General features: G+C 42.2%; 1 protein-coding gene across 1 annotated transcript in view; it reads left to right on the top strand.

Moving 5' to 3' along the window:
- The window catches only part of dnah9 (dynein, axonemal, heavy chain 9), a 189,618-nt gene that overhangs the window by 28,096 nt on the left and 134,960 nt on the right, over window positions 1-26,562 (top strand). The window contains exons 20-34 of the mRNA XM_069663994.1: window positions 31-253; window positions 409-575; window positions 2,401-2,544; window positions 2,682-2,841; window positions 4,635-4,790; window positions 6,198-6,330; window positions 6,716-6,993; window positions 9,429-9,559; window positions 9,634-9,760; window positions 10,205-10,357; window positions 12,730-12,855; window positions 16,617-16,856; window positions 17,066-17,226; window positions 23,006-23,162; window positions 25,341-25,445. Of these exons, the coding sequence (XP_069520095.1) occupies window positions 31-253; window positions 409-575; window positions 2,401-2,544; window positions 2,682-2,841; window positions 4,635-4,790; window positions 6,198-6,330; window positions 6,716-6,993; window positions 9,429-9,559; window positions 9,634-9,760; window positions 10,205-10,357; window positions 12,730-12,855; window positions 16,617-16,856; window positions 17,066-17,226; window positions 23,006-23,162; window positions 25,341-25,445 (2,461 nt within the window). The remainder of the gene's footprint in view (window positions 1-30; window positions 254-408; window positions 576-2,400; window positions 2,545-2,681; window positions 2,842-4,634; window positions 4,791-6,197; window positions 6,331-6,715; window positions 6,994-9,428; window positions 9,560-9,633; window positions 9,761-10,204; window positions 10,358-12,729; window positions 12,856-16,616; window positions 16,857-17,065; window positions 17,227-23,005; window positions 23,163-25,340; window positions 25,446-26,562) is intronic.

The following is a 26,562-nucleotide window of genomic DNA, read 5'->3' as shown; positions in this document are numbered from 1 at the left end:
AATGATCATCGTCACACTGTGCGTCTCCAGCCTGTCAGACCTGGAGAAGTTTATCAGTGTGGCTGCGGCCGGCCTGAGCCAGCGGGTGGAGGAGGGAGACTACGCCGGCCTGGTGGGGGTCATGGGTCACCTGCTGGCTGTGAAGGAAAGACAAACTACCACAGACGCCATGTTTGAGCCGCTGCAGCAAACCATCGCTCTGCTGAAGGTGTACGAGCAGGAGCTGCCCGACGTGGTCCACAAACAGCTGGAGGTTCGGACTGATTTAGATTATTTACTTGCACGTTTTCTTTCCTCTGAGATGGAGCCAGTTCTCCGTTTCTGCTCTTCATCCCCATCACTCCTGCCTGCCTTGCTTTTATCTCCCTCTCTCTTTATCTATCTGTTTATCTGCCCATCTGTCTGAAGGAGTTACCAGAGAAGTGGAACAATGTGAGGAAGCAGGCCGTGTTGGTCAAACAGCAGGTGGCTCCTCTTCAGGCCATCGAGGTGACAAACCTGAGGAGAAAGTGTGCCACCTTCGATGTGGAGCAGCACAGCTTCAGGGAGCATTTCCGCAACAACGGGCCCTTCAGGTACAATAAACTTTACTTCATGTACTACTTATTAACGATACATGTGGGTGATAAACACGAGATAAATGGTCTATTACACACCGTAGTGGTATCAGCAGATCAACGGTCAAACGTCTCCTAGAAAATTATAGAAACAGAAATTATTTTTTTTAGGATTAGGATTTTTTGAGATCAAGACTGAAGAAGGAAATTAATCACTGCTGAACAATTTATCATTTAACCATCGCAATTGTGATGTGCGCATGTACAATAGTCACATTGCAGGCCGTGCGACACTGAAGCAACTTGACTGAAACACGTTTATTGTTGCTTGGTCGCCAGTTTCTCGTTTTCCATGACTAATCTGCAGGAACAGTCTGTGTGATATCACGTTAATGCAGCTCTTTACCAGAGCACACAGAGAGACCTGATGCTGTGCAGCAGAGTCTGTTTCACCTGCAGGTAAACAAGCAAGTGAAATGACGCGTGGCTAGACTGTGCAATCGGCGGGACCTCGTCCTGGTGCTGGCTAACGCTGTTGATACATGAACGAGTGTTTACTTTTAGCGCCTACACCTGCTCGTGGCTTGAGGTTGTGTGTGTCAACAGGAAGTAGGACACGATGAGCTTTCGTTTAAAAAAGTTATGGTCACCAGCCTGGTCGTGCTGATTAAACACATTTCAACACTATTGATGACATACCTTAAAGTAAAGCAACGGGCACTATTAGTCTAGTGTATTTGTATTTATTTTATAAATAAACGTCTCAACTTTTTCATGCAGGTGTCAAAGTCTCTGAACCGTGTGTGGTAAAAGTAGGAGAGGGGATTTTGTTTTTGTTAAATAAAATAAACATAAAGTCCTAAATAATAAACTAAATGTAAAGCCAAGTATGATTGTAAAATTGCTTGTTAATTGTTTATATGGACATGAAAACACACTCCAACGTTTTTTTCATCGCGATGAATAAAAAGTTATTGCAGTCAGTTTTTCCCAATATCATGCAGCCCTAGCTGGAATGAATAAAGACTTTTTTTAAATGTAGATTTATAAACACTTTTGCAAAAAAATGCCTCTACAAAACATCATTAAACATTATTATTTGTAGTTCACCACTTCTTCAGCCCGTCATATAAAGCTTATATGACACCATTTCTGAATCAATTGTTTTCTGCATTTAATGCTCTGTTAAAAAAGGTTTCATATCAGTGCAAATCATTTTAGGCCAATATCTGCTGATAATATCGGCCGACCAACATATCAGTCGACACCAGATATGAAGGAGGAGTCATAGTTGATAAAAACATTAAACACTTTAAATGACCTTTTGTCTGCTTCCAACTCCATTATTGTTTGTTATAAGAAACCTTTAAATTCTTTAGCTATATGCAGGACTTTAGGGGTTCAGGTAAAATAAAGTGTTAGCTTTGTCTTTGATTGTTTCAGAGTCAGTGAAGGCAACACTCTTCCCTCAGCGAGTGTCTTCGAACAGATAAGAGCGACACCTCTGCGCCTCCTCTCTTCATGTTAGAGAAGAGTTATCTCTCATCCGACAGGGCTAATTGAATCTTAACATGATGATAATTAATTCATAGGTGGAGATGCTTTGTCATAATGTCTAATTGTCAGATTAGTTATGTGTGTAATTGGTCTCTTAATAACCTGGTGATTATTTTCCCATTAATGTCATGGAAGTCATTGTTAATTGTCACAGTGTGCGGTTAGCGCTGGAGACTCTGCTGCAGCCAAGTCAGGCTTGGCAAACCTGCAGCCCTTCATTACCCAAACACAGCCTGATTTATTCTGCGCTGTGTAAATGTGTGTGATGGGGCCTGTGTGGGCTCAGGTTTGACAGCGGGAACCCCTACCAGATGTTGGACGCGTTCCACCGGCAGATCCAGGAGCGAGAGGCGGTGATGGCCTCCCTGGTGAAGTCCGCCAGCCTGTTCGAGGTCACCGTCTCTGAGTACAAACAGCTCCGACAATGCAGGTAAAGCCCAAAGCAGGAAGGAGGAAATACCCAGAGCTTGTGCCAAATTCAAAACTAATGAGCCGTGATGGCAGAGATGCTGTTTTACAGTCAGTGTCAGTGTGGTTGATTTCACTTTGTCCCCCCTCCATCCCGAGGCGTGAGGTGGGGCTGCTGAAGGAGCTGTGGGACATGATCACCGTGGTGGAGTCCAGCATGGGGGCGTGGAGGACGACGCCCTGGAGAGAGATTCACGTGGAGGACATGGAGCTGGAGTGCAAACGGTTCTCCAAAGATATACGAGGGCTCGATAAAGAGGTGAGGGACCAGAGACAGTATCTCAGACAGGTAATGGCTATTTTAATCAGTTACGTCTCAACCTCAAGTCATTTTCCCTGATAGCATCTATTAGTGAAAACATGCAGTTTGAAACGACAAACTACCATGTAAGCTAAGCAGCCAATCAGTTTATCAGATCAAAGCATGTTTTATGCTAGTAAAAATTGGCTTTGATTAATACCTAAGTTACCTTGGTTACCAGGCTAGATCTCGCATTAGCTGATAGCTTAGCATTTGATAACCCCTCACTCTTCTTCAGTGCTACCCTTTGTCCAAATATGGTCACTTCTGGCTCCAATCTCAGATCCCATCGGCTATAGTCTGAGACGATACAGCCTCTGGGGACACCGGTGAACGTGCCGGGCGGTAAGCGATAATCGACTTCCTGTCAAGGCTTCCTTTTCTGCGTGCTGCATTGTTACAGAAAGAGAAACTGTTCTCTTGTGATTTACTTGTTATTAACGGGTCTTACCTTCGCCCAAATTCCAAAATCATCATGATGCAGATTGGTAAGTAAAAGTTTGAGCTTTGTCAGGTCTGTCCTCAAGAGGGGAAGAATTTAAAATGCTCGTTTGTGGAACGGAAGTCGGATCGATCTGATGCATTCGAAGAAGTCGGAAAATCTGAATGCTGAACGGCTTCTGTGACACCGCGTCATGGGAATTCATCTCAAGTAAAATTTCAGATCTAGAACAGATTGTTAGCTGTTAGCTGTTAGCATGCAGATGTCTGTTTATAGAGATTAATAAGAAGCTAAATCGTCGTCAGATGAGGCCGATGGGAGCTGGGATGTCATTACGGTGGATTATGTTCCACCTGCTTTTGCTCTCCTCACAGACTGTTTTACTTGCATTCGCTGCAGCCTGCTGATACATGATTGATCAATAATACTCGGACTACAAGTGTAGTTCAAATGGAAAACAGAACACTTGCCTTCCCGGAAATCCACGTCCCTGCCTTCAGATTCTACTATGTAGAATCTGTCGATTACTTCTGGCTCCAAAACAACAACATGGCGACTCAAGGCTTCAGAACAGTAGTCTACGAACCAATGAGTTCACTTAAAGTGGCTACATCCAACTCTTATACAAAGACTATGCTTAAAAAAATTAACAATCTTAACAATCTACACAGAAAAACAGGAACAGTTCTGTTTCTATTTGTGTTATGTCTTATATATGCACCTTTTACTATGAGATAACTTTTCTTCTGAGACGTGCAACTTTAGCCTCAGTCGCAGAAATGTAGCATTTTGTCATCTAAATTTTGCAGCCATGATGTGTGTATTGAATATCTGTTTAAATATTCTCAATAAAGTCAGCTAGAAGCACACACAAATCCACTGGACAAAGTGTTTTTGGAGCTAATGTAGCATTATTAGCAAGCTAGCTGCAACTGCAAAAGTAAAGCTGTCATTTTCTCTATAATAATGGGCTATAAATCTGACCCTGCTGTGGTCTGTTTCATGAAGATATCTTATATATTTGCACATTTTAATACCTGATGCACCCTGGAAAATGTAGCAGTCTTGAAAAAAACAAAAAAGACAATAATCCATGCTGGATTACTGCCTTGCTCAAAGTTATGGAAGAAGCAGTACCTTCCCTCTGTATTGCTCTCAGCTGCAGCCAGGAGCTTCCAAGGCTGAGAAGCATCAAATGCGCCTAGATCCATAAATGTCAACTTTCCTGGAGTTACTTGAATTAAAGGCGGAAACTCCCTTGTGTCTTTTAGAAGTCTTTGTTCTGACTCCTGGTCTTTGTGTCTGATAGGTCAGAGCCTGGGACGCCTTCACAGGTTTGGACAGCAGAGTAAAGAACCTCCTTGTCTCCCTGCGGGCCGTGGCGGAGCTTCAGAACCCGGCGATCCGAGCCCGACACTGGCACCAGCTGATGGCTGCTACTGGAGTCCGCTTCACCATGGACCAGGTCTCCAGTTTGTCCTACAGATTAGAAATAGGATCACACTGCAGATGTAGTTGTGTTCAGTACTCTGTGAATTAATGAGTTGTACATTCGAGGCAATAATTATATTTTTGAACAAGCATGGGTGTTAATAACATGCCAGGGATTTTAGGGAAACTTCAAGAGCTCCTTTCCTCCAGCAGTTTCCTCCAATTAATTTCTTATATTCTCTCCCAGCTCGGTCCGTATCCTCACTGGGCTTGTTTGTTCTGTTTGTACTCCTGCAGCTGTTAAGTTCCTACAAAAAGGTATCACACAGACTAAATTGGCTTTAAAGAGCTACTTTTATAATGTACTTAGAAACTCACTGGTTACTTCAGTTATTCGGACAGTTTACACGTGCTAACTTGCGCCTCCTTAAGAACAAGTAAGATTAGAAGATCCCTTTAGGCAAAGACAGCTTGTGTCTCTGCCGTTTCATGCTTTTACAAGTCTTCTCTGCTCTGCAAAATAATCAAAACAACTGACTCAGTTTTAATTTTGTAGTCTTGCTATGAAATTGGACAAAGTTTTTAAGGGTTTATTTATATTGTTGGACTAATCTGAACAATAGCCTGGCAGATATAGGATTGATGACAATGCACAGACTGATTACAATACCTATTTCAGAGGGGAACAAAATTACTGATTCACTGCCAATGTGGCGGCAATACTGTGAATTTATTATTTTTTTTAAAGATTATTTTTCAGGCCTCTTATGCCTTTATTTATAGAGAGGACAGTGGATTGTGTTGGAAACGGGAAGAGAAAATGGAGGATGAGACACAGCAGGGGGCCGAGGGTGGGAGTCGAGCCTGGGGCCACCACATGGAGGACTGTAGCCTCTGTATATGGGCTGCCGATCTTATAGCTGAGCTAAACCGATGCCCAATATAGATATAGATATACAGTATATTAATGTTAAAACAACTACAGTATGTAGACCTCAAATACAGGTATGCATTTAAATAACATTATTGCAAATTAACTTAAATATTCATTTGAAAAGTAACAATGACATATCTTAGTAAAAACAGCACTCACAGCCTTTAAATCCTTTATGGTGTGTGTAAGAGGTTAACATTCAGAGACTGCCACCTGCAGGCCATGAGTGTTACTGCTGTAGTAATCGTTGTTGCCTGCAGGGGACGCAAGAGTCAAATTTGCAGAAGAGTTGACTTTTCTTTGTCAGGTGGGAACATCAGGTGTAAAGTCCCTGTCTCTGCCCCTCTGCAGTTTGATTATAACGGCTGCTTTCTGCTGCTTCACCTTAATGACACTAAAGTGAAAGCAGCAGGACCTCAGCTGTAATGTGTCACTAATATTATCACATTTTATAATGTGGCTTATTTGAAATGACAGTGGAGTAATAATGAGGTTGTGTGTGGGCAGGAGACGACTCTGGCTGACCTGCTGCAGCTGAACCTGCACTGCTTTGAGGACGAGGTCAGAGGGATCGTGGACAAAGCTGTGAAGGAGATGGGGATGGAGAAGGTCCTCTCTGAGCTCAACTCCACCTGGACAGGTACAGGACGAGGTCACTCTGGGTATTTTTCCACAATTGTTTCTCATACTGTCGCCCAGACTTCATTAGAAGTGGATGTAGCTAATTTTAGCCGCCACCAACTTGTTTTTTTGGAGACAGTGATCTTTTTGGATGAGAAGGTGGACCTGGAGAGTAGCAGGAGGTTAGCAAATGCTATGTTATCAGCTAATGCTTAAGCTAGCTTGCTTAGCAAGCTGCAGACGTTATTTTCTCATAGGCCTCTATACAATCAGCCAGTGGAGTCGCCCCCTGCTGGACATTAGAAAGAATCCTAATTGGCTTTACTTTTAAGACGCGGAGGCTACATCCTCTTCTTACATATCACTTAATGATTGAGATTATGGATTATTTTGATCTGGTTCAGGTATGCAGTTCCAGTACGAGCCTCACCACAGGACCCAGGTTCCTCTGCTGCGCTCAGACGAGGAGCTGATCGAGACGCTGGAGGACAACCAGGTGCAGCTGCAGAACCTCATGTCGTCCAAGTACATCGCCCACTTCCTGGATGAGGTGTCGTCATGGCAGAGCAAGCTGTCCGTAGCCGACTCTGTCATCTCCATCTGGTTCGAGGTGCAGCGGACGTGGACTCACCTGGAGAGCATCTTCATCGGCTCCGAGGACATCCGCTCACAGCTGCCGGAGGTTAGAAAACAGTCGATTTGCTTATCTCTTATGCTCATCACTTTTTCTACACTTGATCACAGGAAAAAGTTGAATATTACACTTCTACAAGCTGGTTATAAAATGAATCTTTTTCACAGATTCAAAGCTCATTACATCAGTCAGTTTGTCTGAGTTTTATTTCAACAGGCGCCTGCTGATTCACCAGATGGCAGAGGGGTGGGGGTGCTGCTGCTGCTCAACTAAAGTTGTCTATCACACATTTTTAAGGCTGTCTCTTTACTCATATTAAAAAAAATTTCATTAAACCTGCAAAAACACTAAAAAAACAAGCAGTTTCTTGTTAAAAATCTGTGTTTTTCTTATAATCTTTGGCTGCAGAGGACGTCAGGAGTTTTTCTCCTTTTCTTCTAATTGTGCTGTTTGGGACGTTTCTGGGTGGCAATAATTGTGCAGTCGTGTTCAGCTCACAAACACCAGTCTGGAGGTCGGGACTTAATGAAAATGTACAGACCAGGTGTCTGGTCTCTTCTACTCTCTGTCTGTCTGCTACAGACACTATCATGTTTATGAGATGTTTAAGGGACGTCACCAAACGTCTTCATGTGTCGCTCTGTGAATGAGAACAGTCTGCTATGTCGTTGCTGTATCAGAGCTCCAGGTGTGACGGAGGGCGGAGCAGACACACACATTTGACTTTAAAAAATAAACCATGTACCTTCCTGCTGGGTTTTACGGAGGTGTAGGCTTGTTAGTTTTTTTTTTAGAGCGCAAACTGCTGTGAAACAATCAGAAAATAATGTCTTATTTCTCTGTTCCACTGCTTTATCTAGCGTAAAACTCGGTGTATAAGACTTCACTTTAAATACATGAGTTTCCATCTAAAAAGTGAGCTGCATCCTATGTACCGTTGTTACCAATATACCAGTATAAAATGCAGAGAGAGGTATTTTATTTTGTTATGGTATTTTACACAGACGATTTCGCTATAAGCTAGCTAAAACTTCGTCATGGACATGTGCCGTCACGGATATTCGACGTCATGATCGCCAGTGCAGCCGCCATCCTGAGAAATAACAAACCAGTAGCCGGCGGGATTGCAAACTCGGCATGGTGAAAACAGATGGTGGGCTATAATTTGTGTGTTTTAAATGAAAGTAAATTGTGTTGAAATAATTTGTATACACGTTTTTATTAATAAATAGCTTTAGAAAACCTTTTTCCCTCTGGGATACCGCCCAAAAACAGACTGCGTCTTATATTCCGGTGTGACTTATATTGCAGATTTTATGGTACATTAACGGCGCTCGCTCTCTTCACTTCCTGTCTATGTCGCTCAACCACAGCAGCTCTCTCTCTTTTGCTGCAGCTTTGGGTTGAAAATCTGACAATAGATAAACGTTATATAGATATGACATGAAATAACGGAGATTGGGTCGTTTTAAAACACATGGTATCAAAAACGTTCACAACCTAATTTACAAGGTTTTTACCCAAGTGCCATATTATCCGCACAAGTCACCACCTGACCTAAACACGCAGACCCGGTGATTAAAACCAGAAAAACAACATTGAATGAAGCAGTTTCTGGTTTAATATCCTACAGCAGTTTGTGGAACTTAAATGTGACTTGAAACAGAAGGAAAGAAACTTATTGATTCCCCTCACTCTCTTTCTTTCATTTCCTGTCTCTCCTCAGCTTACCCCAAACAACTTCTGTGGAAAAAAAGAAAAGAGGAACTAACTGTTAGATAGCTGTAGATAATTTAATGTCTGCCTGAATGCTGTAACTTCTGTAAAACTCTGATTATATTTGAATAATATTATTTATGATTAGTTTTTAAATTGATCAGGAGGGGGGCTTTGTCTTGTAGTGGCGCTCTACATTACTGCTTTGGCCTCAAACCCACAAGAACTTGTCATGGGAAGGTAAACACTGAATTTAGCTCTTTCTCGATTTAGAGCTGTATTTTCTCTACATGTTTCAGTTCACTTGCAGTGACGGTGCAAAAAACGAAATAAGTTGCTTATTTTGTCTCTCATCATTCACCTGTGTGTGTTTATCAATCACACACTTGCCACAATGCCTATTGGAAAACAGCGGTTTGAATCCATTTTTTACAAGCCCAAATAGTATCACACACATGCACACACATGGTTAGTTACAGCTTTATAGGTATACATCACTAAAAGCTCTTATGCATGCAGGTCTTACCCTGAGCCCTTGTCGTTGCCATATGAACCCAGATAGCTTGACTCTTATAGCTGTTAATTAAGACTGCATTAATTGGCTCACTCTCCCAGTTTAGGAGCAGAGATTACGCGACTTTTTAATTGCTCCCTGATGTTCGGGCTGTGCTTAAACCCAGATGTTTGCTATTAAACCGCTGATTCTCTCCTCTCTCTTCTGGGAACCTTAATCTGCTGGCTGGGCTCCCTCGTGAAATCCTTCGCAGGACTCAAGGCGCTTCGAGGGGATTGATGCTGATTTCAAAGAGCTGGCGAACACCGTGCATCAAACACCCAACGTGGTGGAGGCCACGAATAAACCTGGCCTGTTCGGTAAACTGGAGGACATCCAGAGCAGGTGAGAGGTCCCCCTGTTTTTTCTCTTCTGTGTTATCAGGGCCTCTTTTTTACTCACTGTGTGTTTGTCTGCAGGCTGTCTCTGTGTGAAAAAGCTCTGGCAGAATACCTGGACACCAAGCGTCTGGCCTTCCCGAGGTTTTACTTCATCTCCTCTGCTGATCTGCTGGACATCCTGTCTAATGGGACCAACCCACACCAGGTGGCTCCTCTAATTTTTGCCTGAGGGGTGAAATAATTTAGTCTGTTCACAGAGTCAGAAAAGCTTTTTGCACCATGCATGAAACTTTCTACAAGCTTCTTTAACAATTTTCTAAAATTGCATCAGTTGGCTCTTCAGCTTTTGACTCTTGTAGTTCCTGCAGCGTCCACAGAGGGGCACTGTTGCTCGTAGTTTTGCAGCCTCCATCCTCAGCACATTGTCTTATGCATTTCCAGCTTGCAGAAATAAATCACAGTTAAGCACAAGTTGCCACTAAATCTCCCTAAGAGGAAGTTAGCAGGCGTGCTGCAGAACACGGGGCCTGCCCTTCTATAAATGATTCAGAAAACAGTAATGAATCGTTATTTATTTGCACAGCGGCAGAGAAGGCCCTTTCAGACTGTGAGCGTAAATGGAGCTGAATGTGTGTGTTTGTTTGCTCAGGTCCAGAAGCATCTGTCTAAGCTGTTTGACAACACGGCGAAGATGAGATTTGAGGGCGATGAAGAGGGGAATCCTTCGAAGACCGGTCTGGGCATGTACAGCAAAGAGGAGGAGTACGTCCCCTTCAATCATCCCTGTGACTGCACTGGACAGGTAACACACAACCAGAAACTCAGGTCCCTAAATCAGAGTTTATGAGAAAAACAAAGACGATGGATTTCATTTTAGTATTTTCCAGATCTTGATACAGTTCCTTGCATGAGTATCCAGGCCCTTTAACTTTTCCACATTTTGTCATGTTACAACTGCAAAAAATATATAGATTATTGAGCTTGGGGTAATGGGGAATAAAGCTTTTAAAAAATGAAAAGCTTTATTGCATTGCTATAAAAACGACTTGAAAAGATCAAGTGCAATCAGTATTCTGCAGGTGAATACTTGTGCATCCAGCAGATGTTTTTTGTGTCCTAGGAGAATGTACTTTGCTTCAACCCACAATGCATTGTGTGTTAATCAGATGATAAAAAGACTGATAAAATCTAATGGATATCCAGGTTGTAGCACTGTAAAATTTGAGAATTCCAAGGAGGATAAACACAATACTTACACTGCAGAGTAGGGCTTCATGAGTATGGCCAAAATGATACTCATGATTAATTTTAGGGGCAACATTTTTTATTGTATTTTCATATTTAAATAAACAGAGCAAGTTTGTACTTCCATTTTGTGCAACGTTCCTGCTAACATCAAACATCACTTGCCCTAAACCTGAAATACCTCCAAACAACTGATGACGAGCCGTTTCAGGGGACCGGTGTTTCGATTTAACGAGTGACTCGCACTCTTACTGTTTTAGCGTAACAACAAGCAGCGTTCAAAACGCAACTGAGCGTTCGTCGCCTACAAGACACGTTTGCACAAACAAGACTTCAAAGACATAACAAACATAACAGTACATTTTGAGCACGTAATGAAAAACAACAAATAGACATTCACGAGGACAGCTGCGTATCCTCTTCCTGTTTTCAGCAGCTGCGGTAACCACGACAACCACAGACGCATTCGGCTAAAAGTCACCAGTTAACATGGTCTCTCACTGAACCAAAACAACGTCTCTGTTGTTTTCTCTTCCACTCTAAACTTCCTCTGCGAGGTAGGCGCTCATCACATGACATGATAGCTCCCCCAAAAGTGAAGCCCAAACCTCTCCATCGCCCCCTGGCTGTTAGTTTAGGGAGCGCTTGATTTGATATGCAGCAGAGTTTTCTACGGGCGGAGCATTTTAAATGTCAATATCACCGTCAATCAATTATTTGATCGTGAGGAACCCAAAATCAAAGTCATTGGAATTAATATTCGATTAATCGTGCAGCCCTAGTGTTCTCAGAACCCAGGCGTGTAATAAGTCGGCGCAGGTAGCATCTCGCTTACACCTCAAGTAGAGCCAGGCACAGCTAATGTTAGCCGTAACTCCACTTGCACTGTGTTTTCTTGGAATATAAGAGCTTGATATTCATTATAATTCTTTGGGGTGATCTAACAATGTTTTACAGGGACAAATATAACATTTTCTTTTTTTTTGCAAATTCAAATTTATTTGTTTGGTTCATCTAAACAACTTTTTTTTAAGACAAAAACTTTAAACATTGCCTCTACTACCTGTCAGCCTGCCTTATGACTTCCTGTCCCTGTTTATTGAAGGAGAGGAAAGAGGATAGTGTTGGAAACAGGGGAAGTGAGAGTGGGGATGACACGCAGCAAAGGTCCAAGGGCGGGGTTGAACCCTGGGGCGCTGCCTTGAGGACTATAGCCTCTATTCACGGGCCGCCAATTTAACCCCTGACTTTGACCGTTGCCGCCTTATCACTAATTCTGGTGATAGGGAAATAATAAAGAAATAGGTAGCACCAGTTAGTTCACTTCTTCTTTTGGTTTTCTGAGGGCTAGCTTGATAATCCCAAACAAAGAGCACACATTCTTACATCATTAAGTATTCAGACTTTGATGCCAAATATTAAAATAAAAAATCTACTTAAAAGTCTGGAAGTTTGAGTCTTGAAAGTATGTCATTTTGAAATGGAAAATGTGTAGGAACCCAGTTAAATGGCTCCATAACTTCTGTAGGTTGAGCTAAATGCTAAGGACATTCATTATCTTCATTAGACTCACTGCTGACAGTGTCTCTGCGGCTTGATGAATGGAAGAGATGAAGAAACTCACTCACCTGCCCTTTTCCATAACAGAAGAAAACATATATCAAATGTAGACATCACAATAAAGTAGACGAATGAAAGTGAGTCTGTCGTTGCCCCTGGGGTTTTGCATATCAAAGCCCATAAATCCATTAATTTTCCATTACGTCCCATAGTATTTGCATGACTCCACTTCCACTCTAATGCTTATTAATGACCTCATTAGGGTCCATTGATAAGAGCGCCCGTCGGTGCTCACGTGACACACATTGTAATGTTTTCCCACATTTATATTTACGGCCTCTCTTGTGTTTCTGTCGTCTTTGTGTGAAGGTGGAGGTGTGGCTGAACCGGGTCCTGGACACCATGCGCTCTACAGTCAGACATGAGATGACCGAGGCGGTGATGGCCTATGAGGACAAACCCAGAGAGCAGTGGCTGTTTGACTACCCGGCTCAGGTAAACAGGCTCAGTGGGATGTTGTAGTAGATTTACCTGACCACACTCACTTTGGGGATTCCTCCATTAGTGGCCTCGTCCGACATCTGATGGATTGACAGCGTAATCACGTCTCTTGTAGGTATTTCGGTCCGCTGCACACGCTCACTAATGCTTTACATACACGGACTCTGTTTAAAATTTCAACATCGAGAAAGCCTGCAAGCGTGTGTGATAATGGAAAAATGTTACCTACCTGGAAATGTTTGGGGTTCTGAAAAGCAAAATATGTCACTGAAATCACAGATTCAGGTGTGGCTTAATGGGTCACTGTGGTGAACCTGGGCCCTATTTTACACATGTTGGGGTTTATATAACTTACAGTTAAAGGTATTCCAAGTGTCTGACAACATTACAGAAAGGATTCCCACAGAGATTTACATTTTTGTTAAAGAGGAAGATGATTTATTTAACCAGAAACAGACGTTACATCGCTCTCTTCAAACACACCAGATTCCATTTACAAAAATAGTGATTTTACCTCACAGCATATGGACTTGCTAGTCTTCTGCTGCCTTACCTGGTTTGTTTGAAGTATTATTGTGTGTTACAAAAACATGGTGTTGGATGTGGCCCCTTAAATTTTAAAAACGCCATTTACACACAAACAAGGCAGCGGTAGACCAGCAGCTCCTGTGTTCTGAGGTGAAATCACTGTTTTTTTCAATGGAGTCTGGTGTGTTTGCAGAGAGCGATGTAACGTCTGTTTGTGGTTAAAAAAAAACATCTTCCTCTGTAACAAAAAGGTCTATCTCTGTAGGGATCCTTTCTGTGATGTTGTCACACACTTAGAATAACAATCTGAGCCTGTCAGCGGAAACAACAAGAACTTTTAGTGGACGCACTTTGATCCATCAAGGATTATGTTGCAGCCATTACAGCCTGTTTCACTGCTGCATGATGAACACATCTGCTAGAGCAATTTTTAAACCTTCTGTGCCCATTTAGAATATGTTAATAAATATGTGCCCATTATATGTAAAAATACTGCTCTGGTAAAACAATACCAGAATTCCCCTTTAAAGTGGCTAAAGATTTCCGTGCACAGAAAGCAGCAGTTTAAAAAACAGATTTAAGACTGGAGAGCGATGTTGAAATGAACTCCGGGATCAATAGTGTTTACTTAATTATAGCACAGGTAAAACAAATTATGTAGTGCTGAATCACTCCTCAATTATTTATGTGACCAGCAGAGTCGAGGTGAGTCTTTTCAGTGATGCAGCACACTCTTTTTTTTCATTGACTGAAGATGAATATTTTATGAAAAGAACATGAATCTTAACTAAAACCAACAGTGTAAAAATGTTGCAGCTGAGGGGAACATTTAAAAAGAAAATGAAGCAAATGCGTGTGTTCATTCTGTGTGTGTTCAGTGTTTAACCAAGGCAGGAGCTCATCATGGAGTCATGGCCAGGGCTGATCCTGGCTCTGCCCTCCAGACCCTTAGAGGTGGGACGTCTATGATATCACTGAGCACAGGAAAGACATGATAACATTGTGTTTCAATCTTAATGCCACCTCAGAAAACTTGTATCTTTCCTTAAATATATCTGTAAGTATTATGTTCTAATCTTTAGCATGTATCTGATTAGATGTAAGAAGATAAGGGACTCATTCAGGGTTAACAAAAGATTAACACCCAAATATCTCAAAAGTAAAAGTGTAGTTGCAGCCACAAATTTAGTTTGTTGTCAGTAGGGTTGTCACGATGGCAGAATTTTAAACTTCGATACGATACTAGTAAACAAAAGTATACTCGATACTTGTTTCGTTACCATGGCAACAAAAAAAGACATGTCTGTCTCATTGCTCTGCTCTCTGTCTGTCTGTAACTTTTGCATCTTTATGAGACGTGAAAGGGACGTCACAAAACATCTTCATTTGTGAATGAGAACAGTCCGCTGTGCCGTTATTGTATCAGAGCTCCAGGTGTGACAGAGGGCGGAGCAGACAGACACACACAGTCGACTTCGGCCTATAAAAACTAAACCCTGTACCTTCCTGCGGGGTCGTACGCAGGTGTAGGCGTGTTAGTTTGTTGTTTAACAACTGTGAAACAATCAGAAAATAATGTCTTTGTTTCTTTGTTTCACTGCTTTATTTACATTAACGGCGCTCACTCTCTCTTTACTTCCTGTCTGTGTCGCTCAACCACAGCTGCTCTCTGTCTTTTGCTGGCGGCAGCTTCGAGTTGAAACTCTGACTGTAAATCTGTTGTTGGTTTTAAAGTTTCGGTACCTTTAGAGTAAAAATAACGGAGATTGTATCATTTATAAACACATGGTATCGAAAACTATTAAAGTATTGAACATTTCGACCACCCTAGTTGCCAGTAAATCCAGCGCAATACATAATCAAGCCTCTTATTTTTGTGGGATCCTCTCCTGAAATCATATGCAGTTAGGAGAGACACTTGCAGGTATCCCGATTCAGCCTGCTGTGTCTGCTCTATAAATACAGCCCACATGTTTTGGGGCAGAATGCACCTAACAAAAAATGATGCAAATGTTTCCTGTGTGTTTCACTTTCTTTATAAAACTCTCCTGTCTCTTTATTTGTTATCTAATGATGCAACAAAATCAGCCAATTATAATTTTTTTGGGAAACTGGAGGTTTGGTTTTAAAAAACAGGCTGATGTGTTGAACAAATATGGACAGGTGAGGTGAGCGTGATGATCAGACAAATCTAGTGTCTGCTATCATTAGGGACTCTTCGTTTCACCAGCTGTCAGTCGAACATTAAAAAATTCCTAGCTTGCTGTTTGCTTAGTTATCTAATGTTCTTTGAAGCTGAATTTCCACACTGGTCAGCAAAAACAATCATGGCCAACAAATAAAAACTTTGAGTCTCAATCCAAATGTTCCCACTCGGGATTTAAGCAAAGGGTTGCCAGCTGCATTCATTAAACATATGGGCATATACATATTAATGTATATTATTTAATTTTATATTTATTTGTTGACACAGCTATAATATTTTTTCATATTTAGATGCTTTCTGTTTAAAATTCAGAAACAACAACCAGAGAGAATCTGAATAACCTTGAAAACAATGTTGTATTCAACATATTTGTTACTTAACTTTCACGTTGGTACTGCAACCGGCTTCTCCAAACAAGGGCTATGCCGACCGATATCTGCTGTACATGGCACGCCTACAATGGAACTTGAACTATCCCTTTAAAGGCCAAGGTCATTTCTGTGTTTGTTTGTTTTTAAACACTAAGGTCACACAAAAACTAGGGAAGGGCATTTCAAGCAAAAATGCTATTCAATATTCACAGGGAACTATTTCATGATCATCTGAGGACCCCACCCTCCCTGTGCATGCAAACACATGCAGACATAAGGAGAGACCCATTTACTTTTTCACAACTGTCAAATTACTCTGCATACTTGTTGTAGACTTATGATCTGCTAGTTTTACCTCATATCTGTGTTTCACACAGAACTGTCTGACGGCTGCAGACACCTGGCGCTCATGCTTTCTTCTTGTCTTGTTATTTAATGGTGGTTAGCAAACAGCTTGCAGATGTGCATGTGTGACGTCTGACAGTAGTATCAAATTATATTAGGTCCTGGTAAAAACAATGGAAAACATATATTTTTAAGATGAGATAAAAGTTGCATTCACTTTTTCATTTTTGATAAGTTAATGACGGTTGAAGGTTTGAAAATATGAACATTTCTCTTTACTATATATTTTTTTGCATAACCTTAAGGTGGCGCTAACCTGCACTCAGATCTGGTGGACGTCTGATGTGGGCATGGCGTTCGCCCGTCTGGAGGAGGGTTATGACAACGCCATGAAGGAGTACTACAGGAAGCAGGTGTCCCAGCTCAACACCCTCATCTCCATGCTGATCGGCCAGCTGACTCCAGGTGACAGGCAGAAGGTCATGACGATCTGCACCATCGACGTCCACGCCAGAGACGTGGTGGCCAAGATGATCGCTCAGAAGGTGAGGGAGGAGGCGGTGGATGAACATATTAATTTTCATGCAGACACTGTGTTTGCCGCTGTATTATTTGAGAGGCTATTACCAGTGAATAATGCACTCAAGATATTCATGTGAGGTATGTCATTATTATAATTAGAGGATGGAGAAGCACAGATTATCGCCGGCTTTTCCTCCAGCCTGCCTCTCTCTCACTGTTTTCTTCCTCTCAGGTGGACAACTCACAGGCCTTCGTGTGGCTCTCTCAGCTCAGACACCGCTGGGACGAGAAGGAGAAGCATTGTTTCGCCAACATTTGTGATGCTCAGTTTCTCTACTCGTATGAATACCTGGGCAACACACCTCGACTGGTCATCACTCCCCTAACAGACAGGTACGGAGGTGTTATCCCCTGTGTCTTTATTCAAGCCGAGAGGCAACAAAACATCAGAATAACTTGTCCAAATTGGTGCTTGCTATTTTTTAATTGACTGTTAGCTTACTTGCTACATCTTCATCCACTCTTGTACGTCTTGAGAGGTATCATTACACCTTAAATATGTGGGATAGCAAGTTTTGCTGGGTTTTTGAAGCGTTATGTTCAGCTTAAACTGACATCCAAGACTGGCTACCGGTGCAACTTGTGATCAGGGCCTTTATCAAGGTAACAGAACCCAACATGCTAATAAAGTGTTTATTACAGTGAGCTAGTTAGCCAGATGTGCTAGTGATTGCATCTTATTTTAGAGCAGATAAACACATCTCAATCCCTGACTCAGACTTTAGCTTTTGTGTTTTTGGTTTTGGAAAGGCTAAAAAAAGGCAGCAGCCCCCAAACTCATTAAATTCTGAGTATCTCTCTCTCCACAGTCCCATGCACACAGCTTCAGCATGAGGAGAACCTGACAGGCCTGCAGTGCACAGTTATGGTTGTTAAGCTATGATTGGACAGTCACTGTTTGGGGAAGGGGTTATGGGAAAAGTTAATGCCCAAAGGCTGCAAACCCCTTCACTGCTAAAAAGAGGTTAAGTGAAAAAGCAGAAATATCTGACACACAGTCCTGTTCGGGTCTTTTCATGAAATCTGCCTGTTTGCCTGAAGCCCATTCAAAATCCATTACAAGAACATTTCCCCAAATCCATTTCTGTTGATCAAAATTGGTCTTTTTTCTCGTATTTGAAAACTGAGTAAAAGATACCAGCTTCTTATCTAATAATAACCATCTGACGCATTCTAATGATCTGCATTTGAATCATTATGTACACCCACCTCGAGTGAAACCTTTCAGAACAGCTCGGCTCGGGCGCTCTGCCAGCTGCTTGTTTGTTCACATGCACATGTTTCTGCAGGATTCCTGATAAAGTTTTCACCACGCAGAGATGAATACCTGCCTCTCGGAGCCCTTTGGCAAACTGCAGCGTTTGACTGTGTGGTTTTCAGACTGACCAGTATTCCCTTTGAAGCCTGAACAAACAGAAACAATGGGCTTTGATGGCCGGATCAGCGGCCGCGTAGCAAGACTTCACCATATGGTGCATGCCCTTGCTGCGCCGCGCTGTGACTCACTCAGCTTTCACTTCAACAATGGACCGTGGACCAGGAGGCCGGGTGTCAAATCCTGAATCCACAACTTGAGACAGCAGCTACAAACATGTTTTCTTTATGATATTGTTCAACAACTTTCTTTGCTAAATAGTGGTAAGAGAGCAACATCTGGATGCTGTCAAGTGAAATCCAGTATCATGAAGCATCACAGCAGCCATGGATTAAAGGCCTGTTTTTAGTTTGTTTCTGAATATTTGAGTTTATCCTGTGGGATTTTAAAGGGTCAGTTCACCCCAAAGAACAAACAGTTCCTCACTTACCTCGAGGCAAAACGGGTTTATTTAAACCTTTTAACAGTTCAAAGTCTGCCTTTATATCTGCATAAGAAATAAAGACATTTAAACAAGATGCACTGAGGCAGAATAGAAGATTCATGGTTTTAATAGGAGGAAATAATGAAGATAATAATAACATAAAACAGCTAAAACAGATCAGTTATAGTGAAACCACCCCAAATTAATTTAGTAAAAAGCAGTATCAAACAGACCTCAGTTATACTTGGAGTTTGTTCAAAACATATCCTGTATAAAAACATGGCCGACATGACAGCCCCCTAAAAGTGAGTCCAAATCCTCTCTATCGCCCCCTGCTGACTGGCTGGAGTATAGCTCATAAAGCCCGCCTCCTCCATGTTAACAGATGGGACATGAGTCAAACTATAAAATCAAAATACATGTCAAACACATTCTTCTCCAACATGGTTTCTGTCATTATAGTTAGTTCTTATCATGCTGATTTATGTCCAAGTGTTCATTTTTCTAACAAGTGTATTTTTAATTAGTTATTTGATGCTAGAAAAAGGGGGTGTGGCCTCATGATTGACAGCTCTGTTGACAAATGGGGCTCCTGCAGCGTTCTGTTCCCGAGTAGCAGAGTAGAGGAGGAATGGCGAGAGGAGACGTAACTTACACTAACACTACAGTCATTGAACTTTCCATAAGTGTGAATATCTGCTTCAGACCGACACAAGACGCTGTTCTGCTACACACTGAGCCCACCTGAGGGTCCAACACGCCAAGGACACCTGGGGCTCCAACACGCCAAGGACACAAAGTAAAGGTGTGCTTTGGATGGAGGAAGGGGCGGGGCGTTAATAATGCGGCTCCACCAGTCGATCTCTACTGCACACACTCTGGACAGTAATAACGTCACCAGAGCAGCCTTTATGGTTCAAAATATACCAAAGCTCTTGAGCTGCTCCAGCAAATAATATTCCTTTCTGTGCTATTGATTTGCTACAGATACAGCTATCCCACACTCTGAATTTGCTGTGGTTAATTGCATTCAATAGCTTTTTGCCACCAAATGATTATTTTGTCCAGCAAATATAGATGCTTGGTTACCTGTGAGCCAGTGCTTCACAAGATAAGATCTATCCCTGGCATAGTGAACTTCTAAATGCATAAATGTCTAAAAGTAAATAAAGCAACAACAAAAGCATTGTTAAGTAAATTCAATAATAGAAAATGGTAGAAGATACCCATAAAGCTTTTACTAACGTTTTTAAGCAGTGTCGACAACTTTCTTATAAGTACTTATAAATGTCCAATTATCTAACAAACATTTTTTAATACGTGTTTAATCTTAACACACAATAAACATCCTTTAAGTCCATATTTAAATGATGCATATTACTGACCTTGAAATAAAGCGTTACCCCTGGTCATGTATGAGGGGATATTGTTAGTGCCATATCCTGAAAATGGCCAGTAAGTGGACCTTGAGGTTTGAAGTTTGTGACACTTCGTAAAAGTGAACCTAAATCGTCTGAAGCTGAGACATAAAAACAGACATTAATGACAGCAGTGATACAGGAAACGTCATGGCAAACACGTACATCTGCTGTGAATAACAAACACAGGCCTGTGTGTGCGGCTGCAGTCGGTCTGTCGTGTTCACCTTCTGCAGCACAATAATTAGGCTAAAGGAATCATGCTCGCTAATCTATAACAGCAGGACTGTTATTGGCACAATGTTAGCATTCGCTCAATACTTACTGCAGGATCTCTAAAGCTGCACCATTATGCAAAATGTCAGGAATATTTCAGCCTCCTGGCACACAGACACACACAGGCACACTGAGAGGGATGGAGGGAGGATGAGTCAGACGGACGGACTGATATACGGCTGTTTCTTTTAAAAACACGGTAATAAAACAAGTCACCTTGTCACAGCCTCCTAGTTTAGCTCACACTCTTGTCTTTAATCTGGCATTAGTTATTCTGTGCAGGACATCCTCATCCAGCCCCCGAGACGGCTGATTGTGAGATTGTTGGCTGTATTTCAGAGGAGAGCCATAAAGCCTGCTGGCACTGGTATCCGGATGATACACTGTATACAGATGGGATCATTCGTCTTCTCCGAGCTTCTGTCTCTCGTTACGCTTTCCAATAATTTCCCCTTCCATACATCATCTATTAACCAGCAGCTCATTAAAATCATTGCTGTATTGATATTCAAGGCAAACCATTGTGTTCATCGTCCCGATCGATAAGGTCCTGATTGTCTCCATCAGTTCACGTCTGTGATGCTGCTGGTTTTTTATTGATACTGGATGGGCGGACTGTTTGTTAGTCCTGACAGGTTTCTGCAGGAGAAGCAATCACTGGTGTTGCTAATCAGCCTGTGTGATAATCAAAGCACAGCAGCAGATTGTATTATCATATAATGAGGTTATGTAGGATGATGGCTGAGACGACTCTGAGGCATTGTCAGAGCTGGTTATGAGACTGTGTCAGCTCAGAGTTTGTCATTTGTTCTGTGTACGGCTGTGTGCAGAGTTCATAATGCAGCTGTAGAAGTTTAACCCGTTGAGTGAGTATAATCTAAAGGGGCAGTGTAGAACCTGAAGCCATTTCAAGCTACTGTTCAAGGTTTTCAATTATTTTAAAAGTATGCCTTTGTGGGAAAAATCAGAGCCAGACTGATGAATTGGTATGGCATCGATATTTTTGGGCTAAAATGAGGCTGTTGGTAAATATGGGACTAAGAAAACCTATAAACTCTATATTTCTATAGATCTAATCTGTAGGCACGTGACAGGATTTTTTTAGTACAGGAAGTATTCTGGTTTAGTAGTATTGACCAATCAGTAGGCTTTGACGCATGCAGGAAAAACAGCTCCCATCAGCATGATCTGACGACGAATTAGCTTCTTATTAATCTCTATAAACAGATGTCTGCATGCTAACAGCTAACACTCTGTTCTAGATCAAAAGTTTCAACCTCGAGAATGCGCTCGTTGCTGTGTCATGAAAGCCGTTCAGCGTTTTAATTTCCTGACGTCCTTGAACGCATCATAAATGATGGCTCCGCCCTCCGTCTCATGTTAAAGTAGTTTTCTTCTCCTCTTGAGGACAGACCTGACAAAGCTTCATGTTGACTTGTTCCTAATCTGCATCATGATGTTGTTATTTCAGCAAACTGAAGAGCCGTTAATTAAAGTCGATCACAAGAAAATCTGTTTCTGTTTGGGCTTCATCCCGCTGAAGTAAGCCAGAGTGCAGCCTCTGTGTAACTTACTGTTTACAGTGAAACTGAGACTCAGCACAGACAGATGAACGGGCGCTCCTCCAGGGGATGGGATGAACCAAGAGATGACAGCGTTTATTTAGCAGACGTATCTGGAGGGAGAATTTCACTTTGATCTGAACACACGGTTGCTTCTCAAGCTTCTGACTGGACTGTGAACAATGCAGCGCACGGAGAAGGAAGTCTGGGCTGGAAGTCGTTTATCGCTAAACGCTGGCTAAACCGGACACGCCTGACATGTTCAATGTTGCTCTCAGAGCATATATCATCCTCACACCATAGCTGTTGTGTTCAGAGATTGATTCTCAGTACCTTTGCAGAGTCATATCAATTTAAAATCAGTGCACAACACACAAAAGAAAGGTCTTTTTTTTTTCCCAGCTCACAATGATACTATATCGAGCGCTATATCCATCATCGGTCGTTTTTTTCCTCTTTAAAAGTCCTGTTGGTATCCCTCTCAAAAACTCCATATCAGTTGGGCTCCAGAATGCTTCACAACTTTGTAATCACGACAACGTAAAATTTGAATTTTTACCATATTCACAATATTCATGATTTTAAGCTGCTTGAATATAAGTTTGTATGCTTAAAGAAATTCCCATATATATATCAAATTATGTTGCAGTATTTACTTCGGACAACCAAGATACTAATCATACGACATTGTTTGATCCTTTTGTTTCAGCTGATTATCTTCTGCGTTCATCAACAGTACTTCATTTGTGCAGCCATTACACCTTCTCATTTATGTGGTCTGAGGCACCTGAGGATTGTTCTTGACCGCTTAATTCTCTCAGTTATGCTAAGCTAACTGGCTCCGGGGTTCATTCTTGAGACACAGGCGTGAAAATGATTACATTTGTAAAAATTAAAGTGTAACCTTTCTGTGAGGAGACGATGCTAACCTCGGAGCTAACATGTTATAAATCCCAAAAGAATAACTTGTGTGTTTAGAAAAGCTCCTCGATTTGAATGAGTGTAAGACAGAGGCTCTGTCCTAACTAAAGCCTGTGTGTATCCTGTCTGTATTTAGATGCTACATCACCCTGACCCAGTCCCTCCACCTGACCATGAGCGGGGCTCCGGCGGGGCCCGCAGGTACAGGAAAGACTGAGACTACCAAAGACCTGGGCAGAGCGCTGGGCATCATGGTCTACGTGTTTAACTGCTCGGAGCAGATGGACTACAAGGTGCGTACACGTATCTGCATCATAGCTCATGTGTATTCACAGCAGGACATGTTGTGTTTCTTTTCATCTTTGCCTTTGTCAGCGATATGTTTGTGTTTGTCATTAAAGTTGTCAGACCACCTCTGTGCTCTCCTCTTTTCATCTTCTCTCTTATCATGTGTTTTTTATGCTTCTCCCTTCAAAGAGAAACAGATTACTTTAACTCTGATTGTTATTCTTTACGTGTCAAAATGTCCTCTCTGCACACAGCCTGGACCATGCTTTAATATGCACTCCTGTATAACCAAACATACACACATTCTGCATACAGAGTGCTCAAGGGAGACATAAACATAATCTTGTGATCCGGCTTCACAGGGGCATCATTACAGTGCAGAGGCGTACAGCACCCCCGGCTATACACAGCAAGGTGTCACAGAGAAGTGCTAATATAATCCAGGAGGAACACAGGCGCTATAAGCAGGCTACAGAGCTCCTGTTACTCATATTCAGTCATGCACACAAACAGTTGAATCAATCGTACAGTCAGCTCCTGTTTGCGTCAGAGAAGATTTCCTCAGCCTGTATTTAAGAGAAAAGCTAGCTGCTAGCTTCATCCTGGTCCAGCTGCTCTCTGAGGGCTGCTCAGGTAGATGTTGGGAAAAGGAGAATGTGGGCAGTTCACACACTCTTTTTGTCATCAACACCTTGTTTTATTAGTGTGAGGCCTTGTTAATGTATCATCCTGTTATTCGCCTACTCTCTGCCTGCTGTGGGACATGCACTGAATGTTTTGAATTGCCTCAATGTCTGCTTCAGCACAAGCCATATCAGTCAGTCACACCGCCTCTCCATCTTCGTGTGGCTACATGGGACAGGCTTCATATCTGCAAGGACGTAAATAGCTTTCTGCCAGGTTACTGTGTCATGCTATAACGCAACATTGTGTCCATTTGTTTAGATAAAAGGTATCATGCATGACTAACGTTGTAGTGTGAAAGATGAGCTGCAGATAACGGTCAAAATTGTGGCTTTACTTTTGTGCATGTGGGAAGGTAATCAGCTATAATTCAGTTAGCTCATGAAATCTGACAAACATTTAAGGCAGCATGGCATCGATCTGCATCAATTTGCATCAAACTAAGACTTGAATCTGGTTCTTTACCTGGATGTAGTGCATCATGGGTAATTTCAGTGTGTCTTTGGGAGTTGGGTGGATATGGTGTCTCTGTACAGCATCTCTGTTTGCTTGACTTGACGCTGGAGGACGGGGAGCAGCTCGTTCTTCATCATGCTGCACTTTGTGCTGTTTTTTCATCTGCTTCAACAAGGTAGTCGTGTTTCATGACCTCTTTGCTGGTTATTGTTTCTACTTAACATCACGCGCCCTAAACCTGAAACACCTCCAAACAACCGCTGATGAGCTGTTTCGGTTTCACGAGTGACTTGCTTTCTTTCTGTTTGAGCGTAACAACAAGCAGCGTTCAAAACATGACTGAGCGTTAGTCGCCTACGTGACACGTTTGCACAAACAAGACTTCAGAGACGTAACAGAGAAGTATATTTAAAATTTTGTAAAGAAAAACAAAAGAGGCATTCACGAGGAAAGCTGCGTATCCTCTTCCTGTTTTCAACACCTACTGTAACCACGACAACCGACACAGACACATTTGGCTAAAAGTCACCCGTTAACATGGTCACTCGTTGAACCGTAACACCGTCTCTAGTGTTTACTCTTCCACTCTAAACTTCCGCTGCGAGGTAGGCGCTCATCACATGACCTCTCCATCGCCCCCTGGGGGAGGGGCTGTTAGTTTAGGGAGCGCTTGATTTGATATGCAGCAGAGTTTTCTACGGGTGGAGCATTTTTAACGTTAATATTACCGTCAATGAATTATTTGATCATTAAGAATCCAAAATTGTCATCGGAATTAATATTCGATTAATCGTGCAGCACTAGTGGTCTCAGAGCCCAGGTGTGTACTAAGTCGGCGCAGGTAGCATCTCGCTAACACCTCGAGTTTCCAAATTCAAAATTATTTGTTTGGTTCATATAAACGACTTTTTTTCAAGACAAAAACTTTAAACATTGCTTCTACCTGTGTGTTTACATGGTGACTTCCTGTGCTGCTGTATCCATCTGAATCTCTCTCTCTTTCTCTCTCTCTCTCTCTATCTCTCTCTCTGTCTGTCCATCAGTCTTGTGGGAACATCTACAAAGGCCTGGCTCAGACGGGGGCATGGGGCTGCTTCGACGAGTTCAACAGGATCTCAGTGGAGGTGCTCTCTGTGGTGGCGGTTCAGGTAAGAACAAGACCAGGTCTTCCCCTTCAGGCACTCCCCAAGTCTCAGTCTGAGGGCAGCTTGTGTGGAGCTAAATGTTTCAGTCTGCATCTTAATTGTGAAGTGGTCCATCCAAATCAAGTTGAAAATACACCCTCATAATCATCTCAACTGAAGTAAATAGCCTCTTCATCACTGATTGCGAGCTTCAGCTATAAGACTAATCCACCTTTGCACCTCAGAGCGTCTGCATAATTGGAGCCTCCTCTGATCTGATTTGAGAGTGGAGGGAGGAAAACCACCTCCTTCTCCCGCCTGTGGAGCTGCTGGTTACTGACACGCTCACATTTCTCAGCACTAATAAAACCAGCTACAACACTCAAGGAAGTGATAAGATCATCTGGGCGTATTAATGTTTGCTTGTTGTTTGTACAGTACATGATTGATTACAGTACATGATTTATATTGTAATTTTCTTCCAGTAAATCGTCTTGATGAAGCTTTTCTTCGAGTGTTACAATACAGAATCAGAATCGGGGTTTATTGCCAAGTAGGTTTACACATACAAGGAATTTGTTTTGGTGATTTTGGTGCAGAACGATTAACACAGAACTAGAATAGTCTCAAAGAGACTGTGTCCAGGGTGAGAGGGTCGGTCGCAATCTTACTGCACGCCTCAGGGTCCTGGAGGTGTACAGGTCCTCGAGAGATGGCAGATTGCAGCCAATCACCCTCTCTGCAGAGCGGATGATGGAACAGGTTTCATCCATTTAACATGATCACAATTACAAAGTTATGACTGTTTTGTTTATCATGAGACAACCAAAATTATTTTTACCCACACAATTAAAAACAATGGATGTGCTTCCCTCCAAAGGTTGAGAAGACTCAGTCAAATCTCTGCACTTATTTGCAGCTGTTTTAGATTTAATCTTTGTCTTTTTTACACTGTGGTTCTGCATCAGCACCGTAAGGAAGCTCTGCCGTCCTGCAGCCTTTGACATTTTACATAGGATCAAGCATTGCCAGCGTAAAGCCGCCCCAGTGTGTCTGTTTTCCAGTGATGAGGAAGCAAAAAGTGCACGAAGTGTAAACAAACAGCATGTGCCATTTCGCCTCCGTTGCTACCTCTGATGCC

Source organism: Semicossyphus pulcher, unplaced genomic scaffold, assembly GCF_022749685.1.
Source record: "Semicossyphus pulcher isolate SPU_LCO1_2020_fin unplaced genomic scaffold, fSemPul1.0.p SCAF_16, whole genome shotgun sequence".
NCBI lineage: Eukaryota > Metazoa > Chordata > Actinopteri > Labriformes > Labridae > Semicossyphus > Semicossyphus pulcher.
The sequence above is the reverse complement of the archived record's forward strand: the minus strand, read 5'-3'. Positions and strand labels throughout refer to the sequence as shown.